The sequence below is a fragment of the Heterobasidion irregulare genome (assembly GCF_000320585.1).
Source record: "Heterobasidion irregulare TC 32-1 unplaced genomic scaffold scaffold_04, whole genome shotgun sequence".
In the NCBI taxonomy this organism is placed as follows: Eukaryota; Fungi; Basidiomycota; class Agaricomycetes; order Russulales; family Bondarzewiaceae; genus Heterobasidion; species Heterobasidion irregulare.
The window spans coordinates 1,567,618-1,587,458 of NW_009258200.1; the positions used below are offsets into that span (position 1 = coordinate 1,567,618).

At 50.7% G+C, this 19,841-nt stretch overlaps 10 protein-coding genes across 10 annotated transcripts; 6 read left to right on the forward strand and 4 right to left on the reverse strand.

Annotated features, from left to right (window-relative positions):
• The first annotated feature begins 997 nt into the window (after positions 1-997).
• HETIRDRAFT_433697 (uncharacterized protein) lies at positions 998-5,088 on the forward strand. The gene is made up of 10 exons (XM_009546956.1): positions 998-1,168; positions 1,275-1,369; positions 1,426-1,903; positions 1,966-2,020; positions 2,079-2,998; positions 3,060-3,188; positions 3,251-3,525; positions 3,586-3,751; positions 3,816-4,331; positions 4,390-5,088. Exons 1-10 carry the CDS (start codon positions 1,148-1,150, stop codon positions 4,741-4,743), a joined length of 3,009 nt encoding a protein of 1,002 aa, XP_009545251.1. The 5' UTR covers positions 998-1,147; the 3' UTR covers positions 4,744-5,088.
• On the reverse strand, positions 5,087-6,178 carry HETIRDRAFT_458552 (uncharacterized protein). Its single transcript, XM_009546957.1, has 6 exons — positions 5,976-6,178; positions 5,773-5,896; positions 5,654-5,714; positions 5,424-5,602; positions 5,266-5,367; positions 5,087-5,208 (listed from the first exon to the last, which is right to left on the reverse strand). Exons 1-6 carry the CDS (start codon positions 6,055-6,057, stop codon positions 5,136-5,138), a joined length of 621 nt encoding a protein of 206 aa, XP_009545252.1. The 5' UTR covers positions 6,058-6,178; the 3' UTR covers positions 5,087-5,135.
• Positions 6,179-6,336: 158 nt separating this feature from the next.
• Positions 6,337-7,933, forward strand: HETIRDRAFT_444524 (uncharacterized protein; the record flags this gene model as incomplete). The annotated part of the gene is made up of 7 exons (XM_009546958.1): positions 6,337-6,424; positions 6,484-6,576; positions 6,643-6,763; positions 6,829-7,196; positions 7,257-7,480; positions 7,531-7,624; positions 7,682-7,933. The coding sequence occupies 7 exons, from the start codon at positions 6,337-6,339 to the stop codon at positions 7,900-7,902; spliced, it is 1,209 nt and encodes a 402-aa protein (XP_009545253.1). The 3' UTR covers positions 7,903-7,933.
• Positions 7,928-9,152, reverse strand: HETIRDRAFT_426413 (uncharacterized protein; the record flags this gene model as incomplete). Its single annotated transcript, XM_009546959.1, has 7 exons — positions 7,928-7,978; positions 8,042-8,046; positions 8,148-8,354; positions 8,411-8,536; positions 8,593-8,728; positions 8,780-8,937; positions 9,032-9,152. 7 exons carry the CDS (start codon positions 9,150-9,152, stop codon positions 7,928-7,930), a joined length of 804 nt encoding a protein of 267 aa, XP_009545254.1.
• A 792-nt stretch (positions 9,153-9,944) lies between these two features.
• On the forward strand, positions 9,945-10,911 carry HETIRDRAFT_416976 (uncharacterized protein; the record flags this gene model as incomplete). Its single annotated transcript, XM_009546960.1, has 6 exons — positions 9,945-10,151; positions 10,222-10,250; positions 10,308-10,401; positions 10,468-10,571; positions 10,631-10,739; positions 10,807-10,911. The coding sequence occupies 6 exons, from the start codon at positions 9,945-9,947 to the stop codon at positions 10,909-10,911; spliced, it is 648 nt and encodes a 215-aa protein (XP_009545255.1).
• Positions 10,912-11,378: 467 nt separating this feature from the next.
• HETIRDRAFT_416977 (uncharacterized protein) lies at positions 11,379-14,690 on the reverse strand (the record flags this gene model as incomplete). The annotated part of the gene is made up of 8 exons (XM_009546961.1): positions 11,379-12,026; positions 12,092-12,296; positions 12,353-13,643; positions 13,696-13,780; positions 13,830-13,895; positions 13,969-14,178; positions 14,227-14,418; positions 14,472-14,690. The coding sequence occupies 8 exons, from the start codon at positions 14,688-14,690 to the stop codon at positions 11,379-11,381; spliced, it is 2,916 nt and encodes a 971-aa protein (XP_009545256.1).
• A 143-nt stretch (positions 14,691-14,833) lies between these two features.
• Positions 14,834-15,103, forward strand: HETIRDRAFT_163364 (uncharacterized protein; the record flags this gene model as incomplete). Its single annotated transcript, XM_009546962.1, has 1 exon — positions 14,834-15,103. The coding sequence occupies one exon, from the start codon at positions 14,834-14,836 to the stop codon at positions 15,101-15,103; it is 270 nt and encodes an 89-aa protein (XP_009545257.1).
• Positions 15,104-15,200: 97 nt separating this feature from the next.
• On the reverse strand, positions 15,201-15,618 carry HETIRDRAFT_163365 (uncharacterized protein; the record flags this gene model as incomplete). The annotated part of the gene is made up of 3 exons (XM_009546963.1): positions 15,201-15,353; positions 15,413-15,507; positions 15,561-15,618. 3 exons carry the CDS (start codon positions 15,616-15,618, stop codon positions 15,201-15,203), a joined length of 306 nt encoding a protein of 101 aa, XP_009545258.1.
• A 431-nt stretch (positions 15,619-16,049) lies between these two features.
• Positions 16,050-18,479, forward strand: HETIRDRAFT_433700 (uncharacterized protein). Its single transcript, XM_009546964.1, has 11 exons — positions 16,050-16,197; positions 16,251-16,301; positions 16,365-16,404; positions 16,458-16,578; positions 16,633-16,902; positions 16,950-17,027; positions 17,635-17,732; positions 17,784-17,970; positions 18,023-18,114; positions 18,170-18,294; positions 18,349-18,479. The coding sequence occupies exons 1-11, from the start codon at positions 16,116-16,118 to the stop codon at positions 18,387-18,389; spliced, it is 1,185 nt and encodes a 394-aa protein (XP_009545259.1). The 5' UTR covers positions 16,050-16,115; the 3' UTR covers positions 18,390-18,479.
• A 141-nt stretch (positions 18,480-18,620) lies between these two features.
• Positions 18,621-19,824, forward strand: HETIRDRAFT_433701 (uncharacterized protein; the record flags this gene model as incomplete). The annotated part of the gene is made up of 7 exons (XM_009546965.1): positions 18,621-18,734; positions 18,786-18,936; positions 19,004-19,212; positions 19,266-19,346; positions 19,400-19,535; positions 19,586-19,649; positions 19,704-19,824. 7 exons carry the CDS (start codon positions 18,621-18,623, stop codon positions 19,822-19,824), a joined length of 876 nt encoding a protein of 291 aa, XP_009545260.1.
• Positions 19,825-19,841: the final 17 nt, after the last annotated feature.

Genomic DNA, 19,841 nt, shown 5'->3' on the forward strand with positions numbered 1-19,841 from the left:
CGCACGATCCTCCAGGCGCTCTAACGATTGACTGAGGCAACGTAGTCAATGAAGTGGTCGGGACAACGAACGAAAACATGCCTTACCACTGAGATAAAGCCAGCAAGGTATGAATCACGTCTATCTGGGCACGAATCTTCGCCCGTGTTTCTCTCAGCTCGCTCTCCTTGAACAACCCCCAGCCCACCTTTCTCCAAGTGTCGCGTACCATACTACCAGAACCGTTTTTGCCAAGGCTGTTCTGATAGCTAGCGATCCTCGAATGAACGTCTTTTAAAAGCGTGTGACCATGGAGAAGGGCGTTCCATAGACCGCGCTCAACGGAGGTAGGAAGAGAGGCAACGAGACCGCGGGGAAAGAGTGCGTCCTGAACTTCGCGAACAGTTTGAATAAACAAGTCAAGCTCTTTGACTAATTCCTGATATTCGTAAGAGGCGCCGGTGCTGCTGCAGAGGATCTTTTGAACCAGTGCGACAAGGGAAAGAAGGTCGCCGAGGGACCCGAACGTGAACGCGACGACAGGCATCGGAGGGCACCATGACGCGCTACCCAGTACAACAGTATTTAAGCAGATGCTTCGTCTCTAAAGGGAACAACGACAACTGTGTTACGGGGCTTGCGGTTGCCTCGTAGCAGGTCGCGAAAGTGTAGACGTCGCGGAAGCAGGACGAGACTAGGCGGAGCGGAGTTGGATGGCCGGCCACAGCCGAGCCGAGCGTGATGTTGTTTGTTGTCTGTGCCGGTCAAGGAAAGGAAAGCCTGTGCTCGCTGTCGTTGGCGTCCTCCACGCCTCTCTGCTCTATTCTTCACGCACCTTGCTCGTGGGTTGCCAGACACCTGGAATAGTGATAGAAGTCTGGACTGAACCTGTACTGGCTGACCTGCTCGGGCGAGGTACAAGTTTTTCGAGGGACGCCCAGGCCTAACATAACCGAATCCGTCTCTGAAATATAACTGCAGCAGCTGCGCCCCGATGCCTCGACGCACCGCCGCGCCCGCCACTCCCGCGCCCTCCACTTCCCTCAGGCCTTCTGCTACTGTTCCCCCTCCCGACGATCCCTTCCACGAGCGGGTTACTCTCCTCCGACGACAATGGAAGTGGGCAGCATTCAGCCAATTCTTCTACACATTCGCACCCCTCTTCGCGATGAACGATGTTAACTTGACGGTACGCGCCCTTTTGCCTCGAGACCGTGTCGGTTCTGTGCTCCAGAATTCCACATTGTTTCTGCCACGTCCTCCCGAACGTGCTCATCGTTCTTTTCTTCTCCCAGGACATCGAGGATGATTTGACTCGTTCGACATCCATAGTGCTACCACGGATCGTGCACCGGCTCTTGTTCACACTGTCGGGAGACAGGAAATTAAAGTGCGTCATCGAGTCTTCAGGATTGAAAATTTCAGGATACTGAGGGCTTTCGACAGCCTCGACAACTGGCAAACCGTTCTCCGCAAACAGTACTTTCGTCGCGACCCGGTAGCCAATCCAATTGGCCCCGAACCCGTCGTCTACGTATCCACCCCCTCTCCTGAGCCACAATCATCCCCAGCCGAGGACGTGAAGGAACATTCACAAATGTCTACCGCGCACTCTCCGATGCCATTGGGACCTATCAACGGGAACATCACATCTAATATGCAGGACCCGGACCCTGAACCTAATCCTGAGCCCCTTATAATTGAACCCACACCTTCTCGTTCCGGGACCGAACTTCGCTTGATCAAGGACGAGCCTCTTCCTACCGACCAGCTTGATCGGGCTGCAGCAGAAGAGAGCAAGAACTGGCTCGACCTGCCCATGCTCACTAAGTTGGACTCACTTCACTTGCTCACCGAATGGCAATTTCAGAATACGAACCGCCTGAGACAAATAATGAAGGACGACGATGAAACTGCTCAATGGGTACGTCTCAATGACATTGAGGCTTTCTACGATTTTTGACGCCATCGTCACCGTGACTTTAGCGAGTTGAGCCTATTGGTTACGATGCGAAAACCAATGCATACTGGCTCATTGGCCGTGAGTTCTTTTGACTATTTTCTTCGTGATCTACTAAGCTTAACCATCGCTCATCTAGCCGACCGTCTTTGGATACAGCGTGTTCTACCCAAGCCGCCGCGAACCTTGAAACGCAAACGACCCGCCCCTAAAGCCAGCCAGAAAGCCAAACGCGCGCGCGCCCCCGAAATCTCCGAGTCAGAATCCGATCGCGAAGCCTCACCTGCAACCAAGAAACGCAGAGCGCCTGCTAAATCCAAGCCTGCCCCTCCACCACCCTCTACTCCCGCGCGCGCCACTCGGGCGTATCGCGGCGCACCCGCCGTCGAGGATCCGCCGTCAGCTGGCCGAGGCTCGCGCGCGGCCAAGACGCAGGCAAACATCAAGCTGGACGCACAGGCAAAGGAGTTGGCGGAGTTGCAGCGGCAAGCAGCGGCTGAGAGCAAGCGTGTGGGAAAACGTACCGCAGCAGCGGCATCGTCATATGCTCCCCTCTCGACACACAGTCCGCGCAAAACGGCGGTGGGGACTCGGGTGAGTGCGAGGTTGAGGGGCGCTGCTACTGTCGAAGATGAGTGGCAAGAGATCCCGGCGGAGTGGCTCAATGAGTCGGGTAATCAAGTGGGCGAGGGGAGCGGAGGAGCGAGCAAGGCTGAGAGTGCTGGTGCGCAGGCGGAGAGCGCCGACTCGAAAAAGACTGAGAACCTCGCGCTGAGAACAGGGCTGGAGAGCGACGATGACGCAGTCAGTGAGTTGACGGCGCTCAGCGACGAGACGGATGATCCTGCACCGGTCGAGCCACTGAAGAAACAGGCTTCCAAGCGGAAGGCTGGTAGCAAGAAGGCGACCAACTCAAGGTCACGGGGGAAGGGTCGGGGCACTGTCCGCCAAGCGTCTGCTCTGCAGTCTGCAGAAGATACAAACATCGAGGAACCAGAACTTGCAGAAGAACTAGAGCCTGAATGGCACCCCCCGGATGATTTCGTCGAATGGGAAACGGTGAGGCCCAATGTACTGTACCCTGTTCGACATCGTGCTGATGCCATTCGAATCCTCACAGATCTGCGTCACATTATACGATTGGGAGCACATCGCTGAGCGGTTTGAGAAGGCAACACACTACCACGAGAAAGCATTGTATAAGATGTTGAACGACTTTATCATACCGCCGATCACTGCCGAACTTAGGGTACGTCCCTGCGTTCGTGTCCTCATCGTCTTCAAGCGCACTGATCACCACACGATTCACAGGAAGCTGAGCAAAAGCGCCGCCTGGAAGAAGCAATTACTCGCCGCAAGCGTTCGTCTAGACTTGCCATTAAAGAAAGCGAGAAAGAAGAGATACGTCTCGCTGCGGTCAGGAAGGCAGAGGAGGAAGAGAAGAGAAGCCGTGCAAAAAGAATGGAGGCACGCCTGAAGCGAGAGGAAGAAGAGCGCGAGAAAAAAGAGAGTGCGAGGGAGAAGCGGCGGAGAGAGAGGGAAGAGCGAGAAGACAGAAAATCGCAGAAAAGAAAGCTGGAGGAAAGGTGAGAAACAATTCATCCCCGTGCATCCTGCAACAGTTTCACACATCCAATTCTCTCTAGCTCCAGTGCGAGTACACCCATTGACGTCGTAGGAGATGGTGCTTCCCGTAATCATGTATCAGCCAAGAAAACAGGAAAAACGAGTAGTGCTAGTGGGTCGCGGACACCCGCTGGTGAAGACTGGGAATTGGACTGCGAGATCTGCCACAAAAGGGGTGTGAATCAGGTACGTAGGGCAATATCGACGCTTCTTGACTGGCTGTCAAACTCAAGCTTCTTGATATTCCCAGGACGATGGAGTCCCGCTCCTGTGCTGCGGCAAGTGTTCCAAGTGGCAACACATCGCTTGCCACGACCAAGCTGACCGGGCAGCCGGACACCCAAGGCGCAACTGGGACACAGAAGAGTTCATGTGCCGGCGGTGTCGGTTCCCAAGTGGGTACTCTGGATCAAATGACGTGCAGAGGACGAACGGCACCGGTGCCCCTGACTATAACACTGGAGTCGGGAGGGCATCCTACCAGGCTTTCCAGCCCGGTCTAGCGAGTCAGACGGCCTATAGCTATGGACAGACAAATCCATACGCTGCAAAAGACCCGCGGTATGACCAGAGCTCTGCACGTATGCAGGCGACGGGCTCGAGGCCATATCATCAGCAGACAGCCTTCACTTTCACACATTACCAGCCTCAGCAGCAAGGGTTCTCAACGACGCACCCTCAGCCACCAGCATACTCTCCTGGTAGTAATGGACATGGCCATGGCCCCATAAATGGGTCAATGAATCGGTCTGCGCCGTCCCAGCAGGTACCTCGACCTCTTGAATATTCGTAATCGATCATGTTAGCTGACAAGAATTTTGCAGTTCACTCATCGTCCGTATATGCCCGCCATCTCAAATGGCAATCACCGGCCCACGGCGGCCGTTCAGGCGCAGCCGAGCAAAGCGGCACCAGGCTACGGCTCAAATCCGATGAATCCTATACCGACCAACGGCTACAGTCAGTACACCTCGAGCGCAGAACGGTCCTCGGTTGGGGCCTCTCATGAGCATGGTGGCGTCAACATGAACGCCGCTGCGGCTCACCCCCAATGGTCGCAAGCCCCGCCATCATCTTCGTATCTCGGCCCTTCAGCAGGCCAGCCCATCCATCCAGCTCATCAGTACGCCCCGGAGCAATATCATTATTCATCTGGATCTCAGCCTAGATTATCATGATGTGGCGTGGACTTTCCCCTATTCGTCTTTTCCGATTTTTTTGCTTGACTGTCCCATCATTTTTTTTTTTCATTTCGTTCAGTTGATTATTCTTTCAATATTGTATATACTCGTGGGTCGGTAATTGTGCCATATGGGGCTCTGCTGCGATCAGCGAGGTGTGTACAAGGTACAGGAGGCGGTGTGCATAATGTTGTCTGTAATTTATCTCTGCATACGGTCACTAGATTCTCGATTCTAACTGACAATGATTCTTCCTGGTTTTCTGTATCCTACTCGCAGTGTATCACCGTCAGTCGAGGTGCTATTTGGATCGGGACTGCAAATGTGGATGACTTGCACCATAAACCAAAGCTAGAATCACATAGGGTGATGGAGCGTCGTGACCCGCATTAGCGGATGTGTTCGAACATTTTGAACTTGGGAGTCACGAAGGGGAACGGGTCGTCCCACGAAGTCTGGTCTCTGCAGGGTATCGCGTGAGCGGATGAAAGATGGACCAAGCATGAAAGAAAGGCTTGCTCTATAGGTCCCAGAACACGCATGCCACGGACGTGCGTGTCCTTGCCGTTTTGGTGATTCGTGAGGACGAGAATCTGCAAGATGTATGCATGCACAGCTTTGCTAATGAATCAAAAGCACCAGTCAGCTCCGTCAGGAGGTTGGATAGGTACTCTTACAAGCCATCTCCATCTTCGCTGGGCTCTGTTGATACGTCGAACGTGATCCATCCATCCGGCTTTTCGAGGGTGATGGAGCGTACTTCCTGAAGATCGCCCAGGCCTGTGCCTGCGCGAATCGAAAGCACGGCGGGGGTGTACGAGTCGTCGAGAGGGAAGCTGAGAAAGAGGCTGATTTTCTGGTGGCAGCGGTTTGAGATGTACAGGATAACGCGAGAAGAGATGCGAACCTGGATAGCCATCTTTCTCGGGAACTCGATCGTCACGAAATGGGGCTGAGGGCCATCGGAGCTATGGAACACATGCTCTAGTGTGAAGCTAAGCAACGATACGACAATGAAACACTCACTGCCAGAATGTGTCGGGGTCGTCGTCCTGCAGACACTCAGGACCGAAACCAAACTTGAATGACGAAACAGACCACTTCGCGACGTAGCCGATGTCCTTCCATGGAAGAGGTGGTGGCTTTCTTCCTAGGTATCACAAGTAGCTAGTCAGAGATCCAAAATCAAACCACTCAGAATAGCTCAGAACAGCAGAGTTTATGCGAACCTGCATACACAATAGGAGCAATCTCATGAGCGCTGTAAGTGTTGTTGGTCGCGGAAGCCAACGGGAATCCGGGCACCGACATGATGAGGACGTGTGTGAAAATGTCAAAATCGACGACCCGGACGATGCAATGACGAGTCGAGTTCACTCTCGGGTTTACTGAATACGAAAACTCATCAAGAGGCAACTGTGCTGGGTGGGCGGGAGGCTAGAGCGAAGACAACGCGGCGCAGACAGTCGAGCAAGCCGCGATCGAGCATCGGGATCTATGAAATCATCGGATCTAACAGATCTAAGCGGCCGCGCGAAGGCCAATTGTCTCAGCAAACAGCCTTGGCTCAATCATCTAGCACGAACGACCATGCAACCGAACACTTCAAATCTGCAGCACCTCGATGATTACCGACGTTATGGAAGACAGATGATATTGGATGAATTCGGCCTTCCAGGTTCGCGTGTCTATTTCCTAGCATGCGTAGACGAAATTCTTACAGTTGTCCCTGCTTAGGTCAACTGAAGCTGCAGGAGGCGTCTGTGGTGGTCGTGGGAGCAGGTGGACTAGGTTGCCCTGCCCTTCAATATCTTGCAGCAGCCGGTGTAGGTGAGCCACAGGCTGGAGACCTCACTGACCACACTGGCTAACGCAAAACTAACTTGATCACTCAAGGGCGACTGGGGATCATCGATCACGATGTTGTAGAATTGTCTAATCTTCAGAGACAAATACTACACACTGAATCCCGTATCAGTCTCCCAAAAGCTAATTCCGCCGCCCAAGCGATCAAACAGTTCTGTCGTTACCTTTCCCTTGCCTGACCCCCCGACCTCTGACCTCTTCGTCTCATTTACCCAGAATCAACTCTCGTGTAGTGGTCGAACCCGTTGTTCAAGCTCTTTCTCCTTCGAACGCAGTATCCCTCTTGAGTCCATACGACATCATCCTTGACTGTACAGACAACGCCCCTACACGGTATCTTCTTTCCGACACTGCCGTACGCCTCGGCAAACCACTCATTAGCGGCGCAGCGCAGAAATTCGAGGGTCAGTTATGCACGTATCATTTAGGCGAGGATGGTCCATGCTATCGCTGCCTCTTTCCAAAGCCTCCAGCTCCTGAGATGGCTGGTAGCTGCGAAGAGACTGGCATTTTAGGCGCTGTCACTGGCGTCATTGGGAACTTGCAAGCACTGGAGGCCATCAAGATCATCACTGGTCTGCACGGTAGGTACATTTCCTTACGTCCATCGGGCGATGGTGTTGACGATATAATTTCGTATCCAGAAGGAAAATCATCCCTTCTCATATACTCCGCACTAAGCTTCCCCCCTTTCCGGAGCATCAAGTTGCGCACTCGCCGACCTACATGTCCGGCATGTGGAGTCGAAGGCCAGAAGGTGGGCGAAATTGCAGATATTGATTATGTGCAATTCTGCGGTGGAGAGCGGCCAGACTGGTACACGAAAGGCTTAGTGCCTGGTGATGCACAGACGCGAATAAGCGCCACGGTATGTCCATTGCCTCGCATATGATCTATTTTTTGACAGTTGGAGATCAGGATCTGAAGGCAATCGTGGATGCAAGAGATGTCAAAATCATCGACGTACGCCCAAAAGCTGAGTACGGAATCTGCCACTTGCCTTCATCCACATGTTTGTATTATCGATCTTGTCTTGCGTCGGGGTCTTCCTGATGGACTTTTGACATAGGGGTATCACTAAACGAGATCGTCGCGGATCCTTCAAGAGTTTTGAGCTCCGATGACGAATCGTCTTCGAAAGAGATCTACGTTGTCTGCCGCCTGGGCAACGATTCACAGATTGCTGCAGATGCGCTTCGAGGAGCGAACTCGAAGGTCTTGGTGAAGGACTTGATTGGCGGCTTACAGGCATGGGCAAGAGAGGCGGATCACACCTTCCCTGTATATTAATACGAATGCATCCATCGAAGGTCAATCAGCCCGCAACTTGAGATCCGATGAGTTTCAAGTCCCACTTGTGATACACCTACATACCATCCAAGATCGTGTGATGAGATACTCTACAACAACTACAAGTACAGCCTTGAACCTTTGCTTTCGAACAAAAAGGTGATCACAATCTAAGACCTCATTTCTCTGTCAATCGCAATTGCAGTGAGACTCGTGCATCCAACGAATAGGCCAATGATACGCACTTGGTCCCAACTTTAACCACTTGGGAATCTTCCTCTCGCCGCTGGATTGAGCAGGTTGACTCGACGCTGAGGATGTATGAGACTGCTTTTGAGATTGCGCCTGGGATTGCGATTTAGTTTGGGGCGAGGCATCGAAGTCTGGCGGCGTTGGAAGATCAACGGCTTGCTCGAGAACAGATGGTGCGAGAGGTGCAGGATAATCCGAGTCTAAAAGAAGCAGAGTTTTCCCATAAACTCTCGTGTGCGCTCATATGAAAACTCACGATTCATCGATTCGTCCTCGAAGCGAAGCAGCAAAACAGACGATGGGGAGAGTTGCAGTTCCGCCAGTGTTAGATCTCGAACATTGGGATCGGAAACCTTCAGATCTCTCTTGGGAGGGCTCTGATCTATCTCATGGGAGCTATGAGACGTCGTTGGCGAAAAACGCTGGAGAGAGACATACATAGGATGAACTTGATAGGCTTCACGTCCTCTCTCAATGAGCCTCGCACGAAGGCGTACACGGAGCGTATCTTGTCCGTCGAAGGGTACACTTTCTCCAGCTGCGTGCGATCCGTGAATCTCACACGGATAGTTGTCTGCCATAGAGGTCGGGTCGCGAATCTAAGCAGAATTTAGGATCAACGTACAGTGGGCCAGCGCTCTCGCTTCGCCTTCTCTGTCTGCTCCCTCAGCGCGCGCGTCTGGAAAGGCGCGTTGACTAGTGCTTGTGTCCGCGAGTGCAAGGCGGCTTGGGCCAACTTCAGGTCAGCCGCCGACGGCGTGAAGTAGTCATCCGGCAAATCACCTGTAAACAGGCAGAACGTGTCAGGAGTAGTTTCGTACGAAGTTCGAAGATCGTGCAAGTTTGAGGCCGATCATCAAATGTGGAGTATGCGTACGCGGGGAGGTAGCAGCGGTCCGAGGAGGATTGTACACCTTGAAGGACGGTGGTTCCGGTACAGCTGGAGTCTCTGTATTAGACTGCTTATCTTCTGGAGGAGAATTTACGGCGCCGCTCATGGTGGTTTGCTTGCAAGGTTGTTTTGGCTCATAGCCACAGTACAGCACTCTGATTCTCAAGATCTCAATATCGCATCTGGTCATACTCCGTCCGTAGCCGTCCATCCAATGTTCAACTCATGTTAAATACTGTAGTAGGCTGTAGCAGGATTGACACAGTCACATCACAACAGCTGGACTGATCGTCTTCGGAAAATCATATGCATATTACCGACACGATGCATGACGATTTAATAAGAAAAACTAACTAAGCTACGTCTCACAGATTTCACGCTACTTGCAAAACGTGAATGCAAAAGGATCAGATGGAATAGAAATCAAAACGACCTGCAAGCAGCCCAGCGTTGCATAGTGTCATCGAAATTTCTCCCGTCGTCATAAGTGAATGGAATCCTATATGAAGAGAACAAGATTCAGCCACAGTTCACTAAGAAACAAGAAAGTTCAGTCAAGGTAAACATTGTCTCATACCGCCATCCCCAGGGCACATAGGCATTGCACCCCTTTGGTATGAGGATGACGACGATCGAACGCAAATTACATAGTACACATCATGCGATGTAGTAAAGAAACCTCACTTACAGCATTGTGAGAGATGTGATCCATAGTGGTGGAGGATGCCTAGAAACTTCCAACCAGATATTCGATTTCAGCAGCAAGAGAAAGGACACGGAAGAAAAAACGAAGATGGCGCTTATATATTCTGCAGAGGTCACGTGGTATCACGCGAAATTCATTGGAGTCGAGCTCAGAGTCAGCCCTATCGTTCAAAAGCTCTCTATGTCCTAAGCTATGTCGCACAATCACAATCACAATCATGCTAATTGCAGCGACGAGAGTCATGACCATGACCACGACCACGACCATTCGATTCAAGAAAGTGGTCCCCGAGACAACCTTTTCATTCATATTGACCGCTCGAATGTCGTCGCACTGAATGCTATAGGAGAGGGATCGGCAGTCATCAAGCCATGGAATAACCGGCTCGACGAGGAAATAGTAAGTATCTGAACATTGATCACATTGGAACATATCGTCATTTTATGCCTCTTATCAATCCACCCTCCAGTTCCTCGAATCCGATGCAGATGATCAATTGTACGTCCTCTATTTTGCCATTGCACTCACGATTGATCATTCAATCGATCGAGGTAGGATTATACGTGTCCCTTTCACAGGATCCGTAAAACTTCGATCGATTTTGTTAAAAACCGGGCCTGGAGACCAAACGCCTGCGAAAGTGTCTCTGGTCTGTGATCGTCCTTCAGGCTGTCCTGTGAAAATAATCTTGTGAATATCTGATCCACTATCACAGTTCGCCAATGAGGACAATCTCGACTTTTCCGACGCCAATGAAAAAACGCCTACTCAGGAGTTTACTATACCTCAGGGTAGGGAAGCAGGAGAGTACACAGTCAAGTAATACCTTCCCTTTACCCTTTGGGATATCGTACAATAAGCCCTTGCATTTTATCTAGACCCTCGAGATTCCCCAATGTCTCTTCAATCACGCTCTTCTTCCCATCGTCTCAGGGCGCAGACAGCACTCGCATTTATTACGTCGGTTTTTTGGGGCATTGGAGCGAGGCATGTTCTTCACCGATTTTTGCCGTTTCAGTCATAACTTACATAGGTTCGTGCTGTGCTCCCGCAGCGCAAAACAGAACCGGTGATAACCGTGTACGAGACACAAGCCAATCTGGCAGACCACGAGAAAATTCCGGGCACGGAAGGTAACTTCAGCGCATCCGGAACTTAGATGGCCATAGTAAGAAGAAATCAAATGCATCATGTATTATATCATATCTCTTGGCTCAACTGTCAATCTGTATCCATCATGACCGATAGTTTCCCTCGTTCGCCTGTGGCTTCAGAAACCAGGTTCTCATTCCAAAGAGGTATCGTCAACTGCCAGGCCGGTGGGGGCAATTTTGCTGCGTTGCTTATATTTTTCGCCAGTCTTTCTTCGTTTCGATTGTTGTTGTGCTCATGCCACAATTACACGTGCGGACATTGATACTCACTAGAGTAAATCAAGCGATCGATTTTCGTCGTGATATTCTGCAACACCTCCGATCCAAAAAGTCATCGAAAACAAATCGAGAACATCCCAAAAAAAACATATAAGTTAAGCTGATACCAAAAGCAAATTGACCGTCCTAAGAAGAATATCGTGCATGCTCACATCGTTCATCGATGCATCGCGCATTATCCATGAGCCTGTCCTTATGGTGCCGCTCCGCCCTCATTACGTTGCATCCAGGACTGTAGCATCTCTTGAGATACTCCATTCCCACCGCCTGCCGCACCAATATTCATTCCTCCAGGCCCACCAGCATTCATACCCATCATACTCTGCTGTTGCTGTTGTTGCATCGCCTGCTGCATCAGGATGTTATTTCCTATTCCTGACATCTGGCCTGCATTGAGGAACCCGTTGATAGCATTATTTGCCTGCGCGCCGGGTATGAATTGGTTCACCCCCGTTTGCTCGGCGTTCATCATCATACTAGCCTGCTGCTGCTGCTGCTGCCGGTTGTTGAAGGCTTGCGAATGAGGTTGCTGAGAAGGAATTGGCTGTGGCGGGGGCTGCTGTAGCGCTTGCATGCGGCGATGGAACATCTGTGAAAGGATAACACGACGCTCTGATTCGGGCATGGCACGAACATGTTCTGGCAAATAATTTGCCAGCTGCATCATCTGAATGCGCTGCATTTGCTGTTGCGGCGTCAGCGTTGGCGCCGTCTTCGATTGAGGCAGTTCTGGTATTGGGCCCGTAGGAAGGACGATCGCAATTAGGCGATTCTCAACAGGCGCAATGATGAGTCTGTTTGTGGGCTGCTGTCCAGGGAGCGCCCAAGTAGCTATAGCATACTGTAATGAACAAGTATGTCAATGATGTCGCAGCCGAGTGATACAAAGGACGGGACAGGACGCACAAGGTTTCTCTCATGCAAAAGCGTTACTAAGGATCGATAGTAACCCATATTAGTACTTGCTTGGTTAGAATTACTGCCTGGAATAGGCTCAAATGAGGCCGTGGGCAGTTTGTTTCGCTGTACCCATTCATTTAGCTCTTGGATGGAACTCGCTATGCTCTGAGTAGGGATAAGAGTCAATGTCGAAGGCCAAGTATCTGCTTGTCTAGGTGATAGTATCTATAAGCACTGTCAAAGGGGAGAAGGGAAATCATGACTCACATCTCTCCGGCTGTTGCATTTGCCACCACTGCTGTTTTGACTTCCTTCCTCCCCTGTGTTATTGTGTCTTTGCCTGCCCAGCTGAGCATTCCGTGCCACTTATTGGGCATATTTACCATCCGACCTGACCCAGCAATATTTGCCGCCATGTTCTGTAAAGCGCCTGTCGGAGCTATGGGCTGCGAGCCCGTCCTTTGAGGGGTATTCTGCTGTGGCTGCTGTGCGCGCTGCTGCTCCATGAGTTTCTGCATCTGTGCCGTGATCTCAGGCGAGATTTGCGGTGGCATCTGATGCCCCGGTTGAGAAGCACCAACGCTGAGCAGATTTTGCGGCTGGAGACCCCGACTTTGCATGATCCGAGCGAAAGCTTGGGCGTCAGCTATCGCATGCTGCATTGGGGCTGACATTACTGGGAGGTTATTTGATGGTGTGGCCTGCTGGGGATTGGAGGAAGCGTTATGCGGTACCAGTCCATTTGCTGCTGCAGGAGCATTCGTGACAGCGATCTTGTGATTTTGACTCTGTATTTGATTCTGGTTCTGGTTCTGGTTCTGGCCCTGGCCCTGGTTCTGATTCTGGTTCTGACCAGAACCCTGAGAGTGCGCAGCGTTTACCCCTGGTGCGTTTTGCGCTACTATCATCTTCTGTACCGTATTCTTTGACTTCGCTAACATCACGGCCTTCTGCTGCGCCTCTTCTCTCAGCCTGTTGGCGTCCTCGGTACGGCCCGCCTGGAAAGCCTCATTTGCTGCGGCTCTAAGCTGCTGTATCTGCACATCCAGAGAACGGAAGTGATCAAAGATTTGTTGTAGCTTCTCGGGAGTGAGGGCGGGTGGTCGAACTGCGTGGCCGTTGGAACCTTGAGCTTCAGAAGAGGATGCTTGTGGTTGAGATTCTGGTGGATGCTCGGAATTAGATTGGGGCTGTGAATGTATAGATGTAGCAGATGTAGAGGCGGTCATAAGATTGGGTACAGGCCCTGTCATTACTGGCGCGGGTGCGGGAGGTACAGTCATGGCGGAGGAAGACGCTGGAACGGGTGCTGGTGCTGGTGCTGGTGCTGGTGCTGGTGCTAGTACTGGTACTGGTACTGGTACTGAAGCGGCTGGAGTGGTGGATGCAGGAGCAGGAGCAGGAGCAGGAGCAGGAGCAGGAGCAGGAGCATTGCGAGGGCTTGCATGAGGAGGGTTATTCGAGGGGCTTTGAGTGGACTGAGCGACATTCGAGGTCGTTACTCGGGACCGCTTGGCCACCGGTGAACGGTCCGGATTATTATCGCTGTAGCGCTTGCCTGTCGATGTCTGTAAGTATGGAAATTGTTGAGAGGTTGTGCGGAACCACACCTTTACCCGTCGGGAAACCAGATAACAAGCATGAGTGTTGAGGCCGTGTACTGAAGATTGGGGGAATACGAGGACCAGTATGTACCTGCTCGAATTGATCTAATTGAGCATAGCGCGAATCATGAAAAACTTACTTTGGAGAACAACTCGACGAGTTGAGGTATGGGACGTAACAGGAACATGTTGACATGAATACTTCGCTGTACGGATAGAATTCACGAGGGCGATGGTTAAGTACGTTGCTTACCATGAGCTGCATATTTGTGGACGTACGTTTCGTAACTCTGTTGGAAGGGTCTCCCACGTAAGGGAATCCAGGTCGGGGTTATTATTCCACAGAGGTTGTCGAGAAACGTCTGGGGGTACCGCAGCCATATGTATGATGTATGATGAAATGGTTTGCGAATCATTTTGTGGTGAGGAGTTGGGAGAGTGTGGACGCAGAGGTTTGTATTCGTCCCTATTTCGCAGAAGATCGAACATCTACCTTCGCCATCAGCTTGAGAGTGACTTCATAGAGGAGGGATTCACTTCAATCACAGCTGCATATCCATCGAGGATAGCTATGCCTGACGAGCCGCCTGCAGCTGTTGTACCAAGACAAAGTCCCTTGGGTTCCTGTAGCTCCATGATGGCTTGTTGTGGTGTCCCAAAGAACCGTTTGGCACACACAGGGTTCAAATGACTATCTGCGGGACCACATGTTACCAAAGCCATGCGAACCTAGGGGGTATAGGAGGTGAGATGTATTACAAGGGTGAGTTTGGTCAACGTACAGAGTGGCCCTGATGAAGCTCGGCCAGTCTGCGTAGAAAAGGTGTCAAGTATTCTCCCAAAGCTCTCTCCCATTCAGATGCAAGAACAAGACTCGTGTCGACGAGGCAGGCCACCGCTATAATCGGATTCATTATGGCAGGACGACTGCAAGCGGTGGAAGGAGAACAGCCGGGATGGAACTTGGCAGTCTTGAGATGTTGAGATCTAATCATGACCATATTCAGACTGTCTGCCACATAAGTGTACGTTCATGCACATGTTTTACTTCCTCCTGTCTCTGATATGAACAGGTGAGAATAATCGTAAGGTATCGTAAGGAGTACATGGCCGAGGAGAAATAACAAAGTATACATCACTGTCCATGGGGTTAGTAGAGATCCAGCTACAGAGATACCAACGCCCAAAAATATTCGCCCCATCATCTAAGGTCCGACTACACCAACACCAACATTGCACCTCCAATAATACCAGCTGCGATGCTGACAATGACACCCAACGAACCCGTCCCTGTGCGAGACAGAGCTGCTCCCTGGCTCGTAGAGGCACCGTTCAGGCCAGTTGTAGCGTTGCCGATCAGGCCGATCCATGCACTATAGTCCAAAATAGTGCCCGTCGTTGTGAGCACTGGTAGCTGCGTCGCGGCGAACGAAGGGGTAAAGATGGCGGCGACCGCGGTATAAGCACCATTCGCATCTGTCGTCGTGTAGGTGTAAGGTGTCTCTCCTGAGTTAGGGGCTGTGGCAGCAGGCTGCCCCACTGGTCCCTGCTGCTGAGTAGTGAGAGCGGCGATCGACGAGGTCGGCGACGCAGTTGCACTTGTTGCTGCTGTTGATGCTGCTGTTGTTGTTGCTATACTTGTTGTCCCAGGTGCAAGCGTTTGCCTGCACAGACAAAATAAGGCAAACTGGCGTCATCATGTAGAAAAATACCAGAAACTCACAATATGGTGGTAGGTAAACCAGACAAGTTTATGCCGATGGATTCTACGATGGTATCCCCAAAGCTGGATAGGCGAGGATCTGTGGATGTCCAGATCTACATCGGATGTATATAGACTTACGCGTCGGACGTTGTGATGAGCAATTGACCGCATACTGCAGCGACGAAGGATGCAAACACCACAATGAAGACATGCATCGTGCCCATGATGCCTCTGAGGCAAGAGGCTTGCGCGTAAAGACGAGGCAAAAAGGGATGGGAAGGGCAGGTAAAGGCGGGTGCGGATTTGTAGCTGCGCCTCTCACCGCAGGGTAGCTCCATGAAATTGCCACGCTCCAAAAATACTTGCATCTGACTCAAGCGCTCAAGCGCCGGGAGACCCTCATGCATGTGGAAACCCACACTGTCATTCACTGTAGTCTATTCATTGTCGGCGTCAAGAATCTATATCCAAGGCTCAGATATAAGAACGACCTGGCAGCTGGGAGATTTCTTTCCAGAAGCACCTGGACCGTGGGAACTTTATCCTATTTTGTCGACTATTCCAACTCCGCTTCTCTTTCCAACTCGGATTTCTTTTTTCGATGCTGGATCGATTGTCCACAAGCTTGCTATTCATTCACCGTCCCCTCCCTCCTTCCCGCTGTACCTTCAACTTCTGTAGATACTTCTCCTCGTCATCTCCTCTTTCAGTCAAGAAAAGGATGCCTCCCAAAAAAGCCCCCGTCCAGGAGAAGAAGGTCGTCCTCGGCCGTCCAAGTAACAATCTTAAGATTGGAATCGTAGGTCAGTCCGAAATTATTGTTGACTCGTTTGACGGTCTGACGCGTTGTGTCTAGGTCTGCCTAATGTAGGGAAATCGTCATTTTTCAACCTTCTCTCTCAAGCCGGTGCGCGCGAATGACTTCTCAACGGTTTCGTTGCGTCTTACCCATGTCTATCGTGGTATAAAGAGCTTTCACTCGCAGCGAATTACCCTTTTGCTACCATTGCGTACGTACAATTGACAAAAAATTGCTTAATTTACATGTTGATTTTTTTTGCAGACCCGAGGAAGCGAGGATACCCGTTCCAGATGTCCGATTCGATTGGTTATGTGATCTGTACAAGCCAAGTTCAAGAGTGCCAGCTTTCTTGACAACCATAGACATCGCTGGTCTTGTCTCTGTAAGTTGATAAAATCTAGGTCATCTCCAAAGGAATTCGATTTCATGTATCTAGGGTGCCTCAGCAGGAGAGGGACTTGGGAACGCTTTCTTGTCACACGTTCGTGCCGTCGACGGTATCTTTCAAGTTGTCCGCGCCTTCGATGATGCCGAAGTCATACATGTAGAAGGGGACATCGATCCTATACGCGACATGGAGATTATCAAAACGGAACTACGACTCAAAGATATCGATTGGGTGCAGAAAGCTTTAGAGGGCTACAAGAAGACCGGCCGGTCCTTGGGTAACAATTCACTGGCTGACAAAGCGAAGAAGGAAGAAATCGTAAGGACTCTCTTCTTGTCCTTAGTGGTATATTAACGTGCCCATAGGCCACCGTGGAGAAAGTCTTGAAAATGTTGACCGAGGAGAAGAAAGATGTTCGGAAAGGTGACTGGACAAATAAAGAGGTTCGTCCATCACTTTTCGATTCTGCTCCCTACTCTTCTATTTCACGATGACAAAGAGCTTTCAGCTCGAATTAACCCAGCTCGTTGAGGCGGGAGTAACGCCCCATATGTCCTTGAGATAATTGTTTATTCTGATCTTTGCTTCCATCCTTATTTCGATCCCTCATACCGCATACTAATTCATTGCTCCTCCAGGTAAATTTGAACTCCGTATTCTCGCCGCCCTTCACGGTCTTCCTTTACAATTGCATGACGATAAAGAGCTTGTTGCTCGAACTTAACCCAGCTCGTTGAGGCGGGAGTAACGCCCCATTGCCATGAGATAAATTTCGTTCTGAACCAATACCACGCTTTCTGTTCCACTCAATAACATTAAACTGTGTACTAACTGATTTTTCTTTCTAGGTGAATGTTCTATATAAAACCACAATCGGACTGTTAGACAAGCCCGCTTGCATGACGATAAAGAGTTATTTTACTCGATTTAACCCAGCTCGTCGAGAAGGGAGTAACGCCCCAGATCCATGAGAGATATTATCATTCTGATCTACCATTCAACTGTCGCCGCGATGTTTGGAACTCTTTCTGATCATCGTGTTCATCGCAGATCGAAGTTGTCAACAGTCTCTCGTTATTGACCGCTAAACCTGTGACGTATCTTGTCAACCTCAGCGAGAAGGACTATATCCGGAAAAAGAACAAATGGTCAGTCCATTCTACTGTATCGTCACGCAAGGTCTGAACTTGAGTTGAAAGGTTGGCCAAAATCAAGGCTTGGATCGACACCAACAATCCGGGCGATATGTTAATTCCTTTCTCGGTCTCTTTGGAGCAACGTTTGGCAGACCTTGCGACGCCAGAGGAAAAGGCAGAAGAGGAAAAGAACATCGGCGCTACGAGCGCGCTTGGTAAGATCACCCACATCGGATATACCAGTCTTGATGTACGCCTATCATTTCTGTGCATCGTCTCTCAACTGACTCGTACAATCCCAGTTGATTCGGTACTTCACTTGTGGTCCGGTCGAGGTCCGGGCCTGGACAATTCGGAAGGGCACCAAGGCACCCCAGGCGGCAGGTGTCATCCAGTACGTAGCTCTACATCAGAAGCTGGTGCGCCTGTGCGCTAACGCCTTCGCACAGCTCCGACTTTGAGAACAAGTTTGTCTGTGGAGAAATAATGTCTTTCGAAGACCTCAAGGAGTATGGCAGCGAAGCCGCGGTGAAAGCTGCTGGCAAGCTACGACAGCAAGGCAAGCCTTACGAGAGTGCGTATTCTTCATGATCTGCTGTAACCATTTGCTGATGCTTGTTGAATTTAGTGGTGGATGGGGATATTGCATACTGGAAGGCGGGTGCTTAATTCAGAGGAGTAGACATATCATTGTATTCTTCGGTTCTCGTCATGCATCAACGTGCATGATGAATTGTAACAGTCTTATTGTACAAGATCTATGTTGAGGCGCCTTGGTGAGGCCAACAGGTAACCGGGACCAAGATGTAAGGGGAGAGGGATGACATCATGCAAGGCCACGTGCTTATCTTATCTCAATTGCCCTGCTACCCCGCGACTGCGACAGCGCGCAACGCCAACATGACGCCAACCAACAAGGCAGACAGAGGACTGCCATCTCGGCTTCTATCAACGAGCCAGCACTACATTGCGCTCGCATTTCACCGGTTTCAGCAGCTGCATCTTTTTGGAAAGGTGTGCTCCGATGACCATCTGCGCCATTCGTCACTCAGTATCACCCCATAGATCCTCGTCTGCCTATTGTTCCTGTTCTATCTCGCCCTTGGACTCTTTATCGTTGTCGTCACTCCAGCTCGTATCGCCCAGTTCCTCTACGATGGAGCCCAGAAACTGAACAATCTACCGTTCGGATGGGCTTTAATTGGACTGGTTATCGGTGACGTTCTCTCCTCAATGGATATACCTGCTAGATTATGCTCATACTTGCTTTTTTGCTGACGCAGTGATCATCTCGATCCCTCCTATGATCGGGCATACAACAATGCTTCATGTCTGCGGTTTTGCCTATGGCCTTAAGGGGTTCCCACTGGCAGCGGCTGCATCCGTCATCGGCTCTTCCGCTGTATTTCTTGCCTTGCGCTTCTTGTTCGGCAAGAAACTTCGTGCATGGTCTTCAAGCAACGACAAATGGCAAGCTCTCGAGACAGTCATTGTTTGTCTTGAACCTCCCTCCTCTCGTTGCTCACCGTGACAATACTTCGCTAGAATGCCAAGGGCCTTCCATTGATCATCCTTATTCGGGTCTCGTCGTTCCCTCCTTGGGTATATTCGAATACCCTGTTTGCGGTTAGCTTCACGCTTGTTATTCTATGACGCTTTATTCATATATATTCTACCAGTCCATCCAAACTGTGTCGATCTGGCAGTTCGTCGTGGCTACTATCTGTATTTTCCCAAGATTTCTTTTGTATGTCTTCATCGGATCGCGAATGGCTGCCTTGTCCGATGGTAATCAGAGAAACAAGATGGACACTCGTGAGCGGTATTTATGTCGTCGTCGATTTCATCCTCACATGTCTGTTTAGAAACCAAGATCATCAATGGTTTCTTGATCGCGGGTGGGTTGACGATCAGCGTCATTGCCAGCTGGTAAGTTACTGCAACGAAAACAGCGTCTTTAGCAATTCATGAATTCCCTTTCAGGATTGTCTACACCCTCATGCAGAGGCAGCTAAGACAGTTGTCTCCCGAGCTCGATGAGCGAGTTGAAGAAGCCTTAGAGAACGCGGACGAAGGCGCCCCGCTGTTGCATAGCTTGTCTTGAGACTCATTACTCAGCGA

Bases quoted from the DNA above. Each gene is read 5' to 3' on its own strand.
- HETIRDRAFT_433697 (XM_009546956.1), top strand. From the start codon at position 1,148: ATGAACGATGTTAACTTGACG. The intron at 2,999-3,059 runs GTGAGGCCCAAT...GAATCCTCACAG, and splicing joins ATTTCGTCGAATGGGAAACG to ATCTGCGTCACATTATACGA. The intron at 3,526-3,585 runs GTGAGAAACAAT...AATTCTCTCTAG, and splicing joins AAAAGAAAGCTGGAGGAAAG to CTCCAGTGCGAGTACACCCA.
- HETIRDRAFT_458552 (XM_009546957.1), bottom strand. From the start codon at position 6,057: ATGTCGGTGCCCGGATTCCCGTTGGCTTCCGCGACCAACAACACTTAC. The intron at 5,897-5,975 runs GTTCGCATAAAC...TGTGATACCTAG, and splicing joins TGCTCCTATTGTGTATGCAG to GAAGAAAGCCACCACCTCTT. The intron at 5,368-5,423 runs GTAAGAGTACCT...TTGATTCATTAG, and splicing joins AGCGAAGATGGAGATGGCTT to CAAAGCTGTGCATGCATACA.
- HETIRDRAFT_433700 (XM_009546964.1), top strand. From the start codon at position 16,116: ATGCCTCCCAAAAAAGCCCCCGTCCAGGAGAAGAAGGTCGTCCTCGGC. The intron at 16,405-16,457 runs GTACGTACAATT...TTTTTTTTGCAG, and splicing joins TACCCTTTTGCTACCATTGC to ACCCGAGGAAGCGAGGATAC. The intron at 16,903-16,949 runs GTAAGGACTCTC...ACGTGCCCATAG, and splicing joins AAGCGAAGAAGGAAGAAATC to GCCACCGTGGAGAAAGTCTT.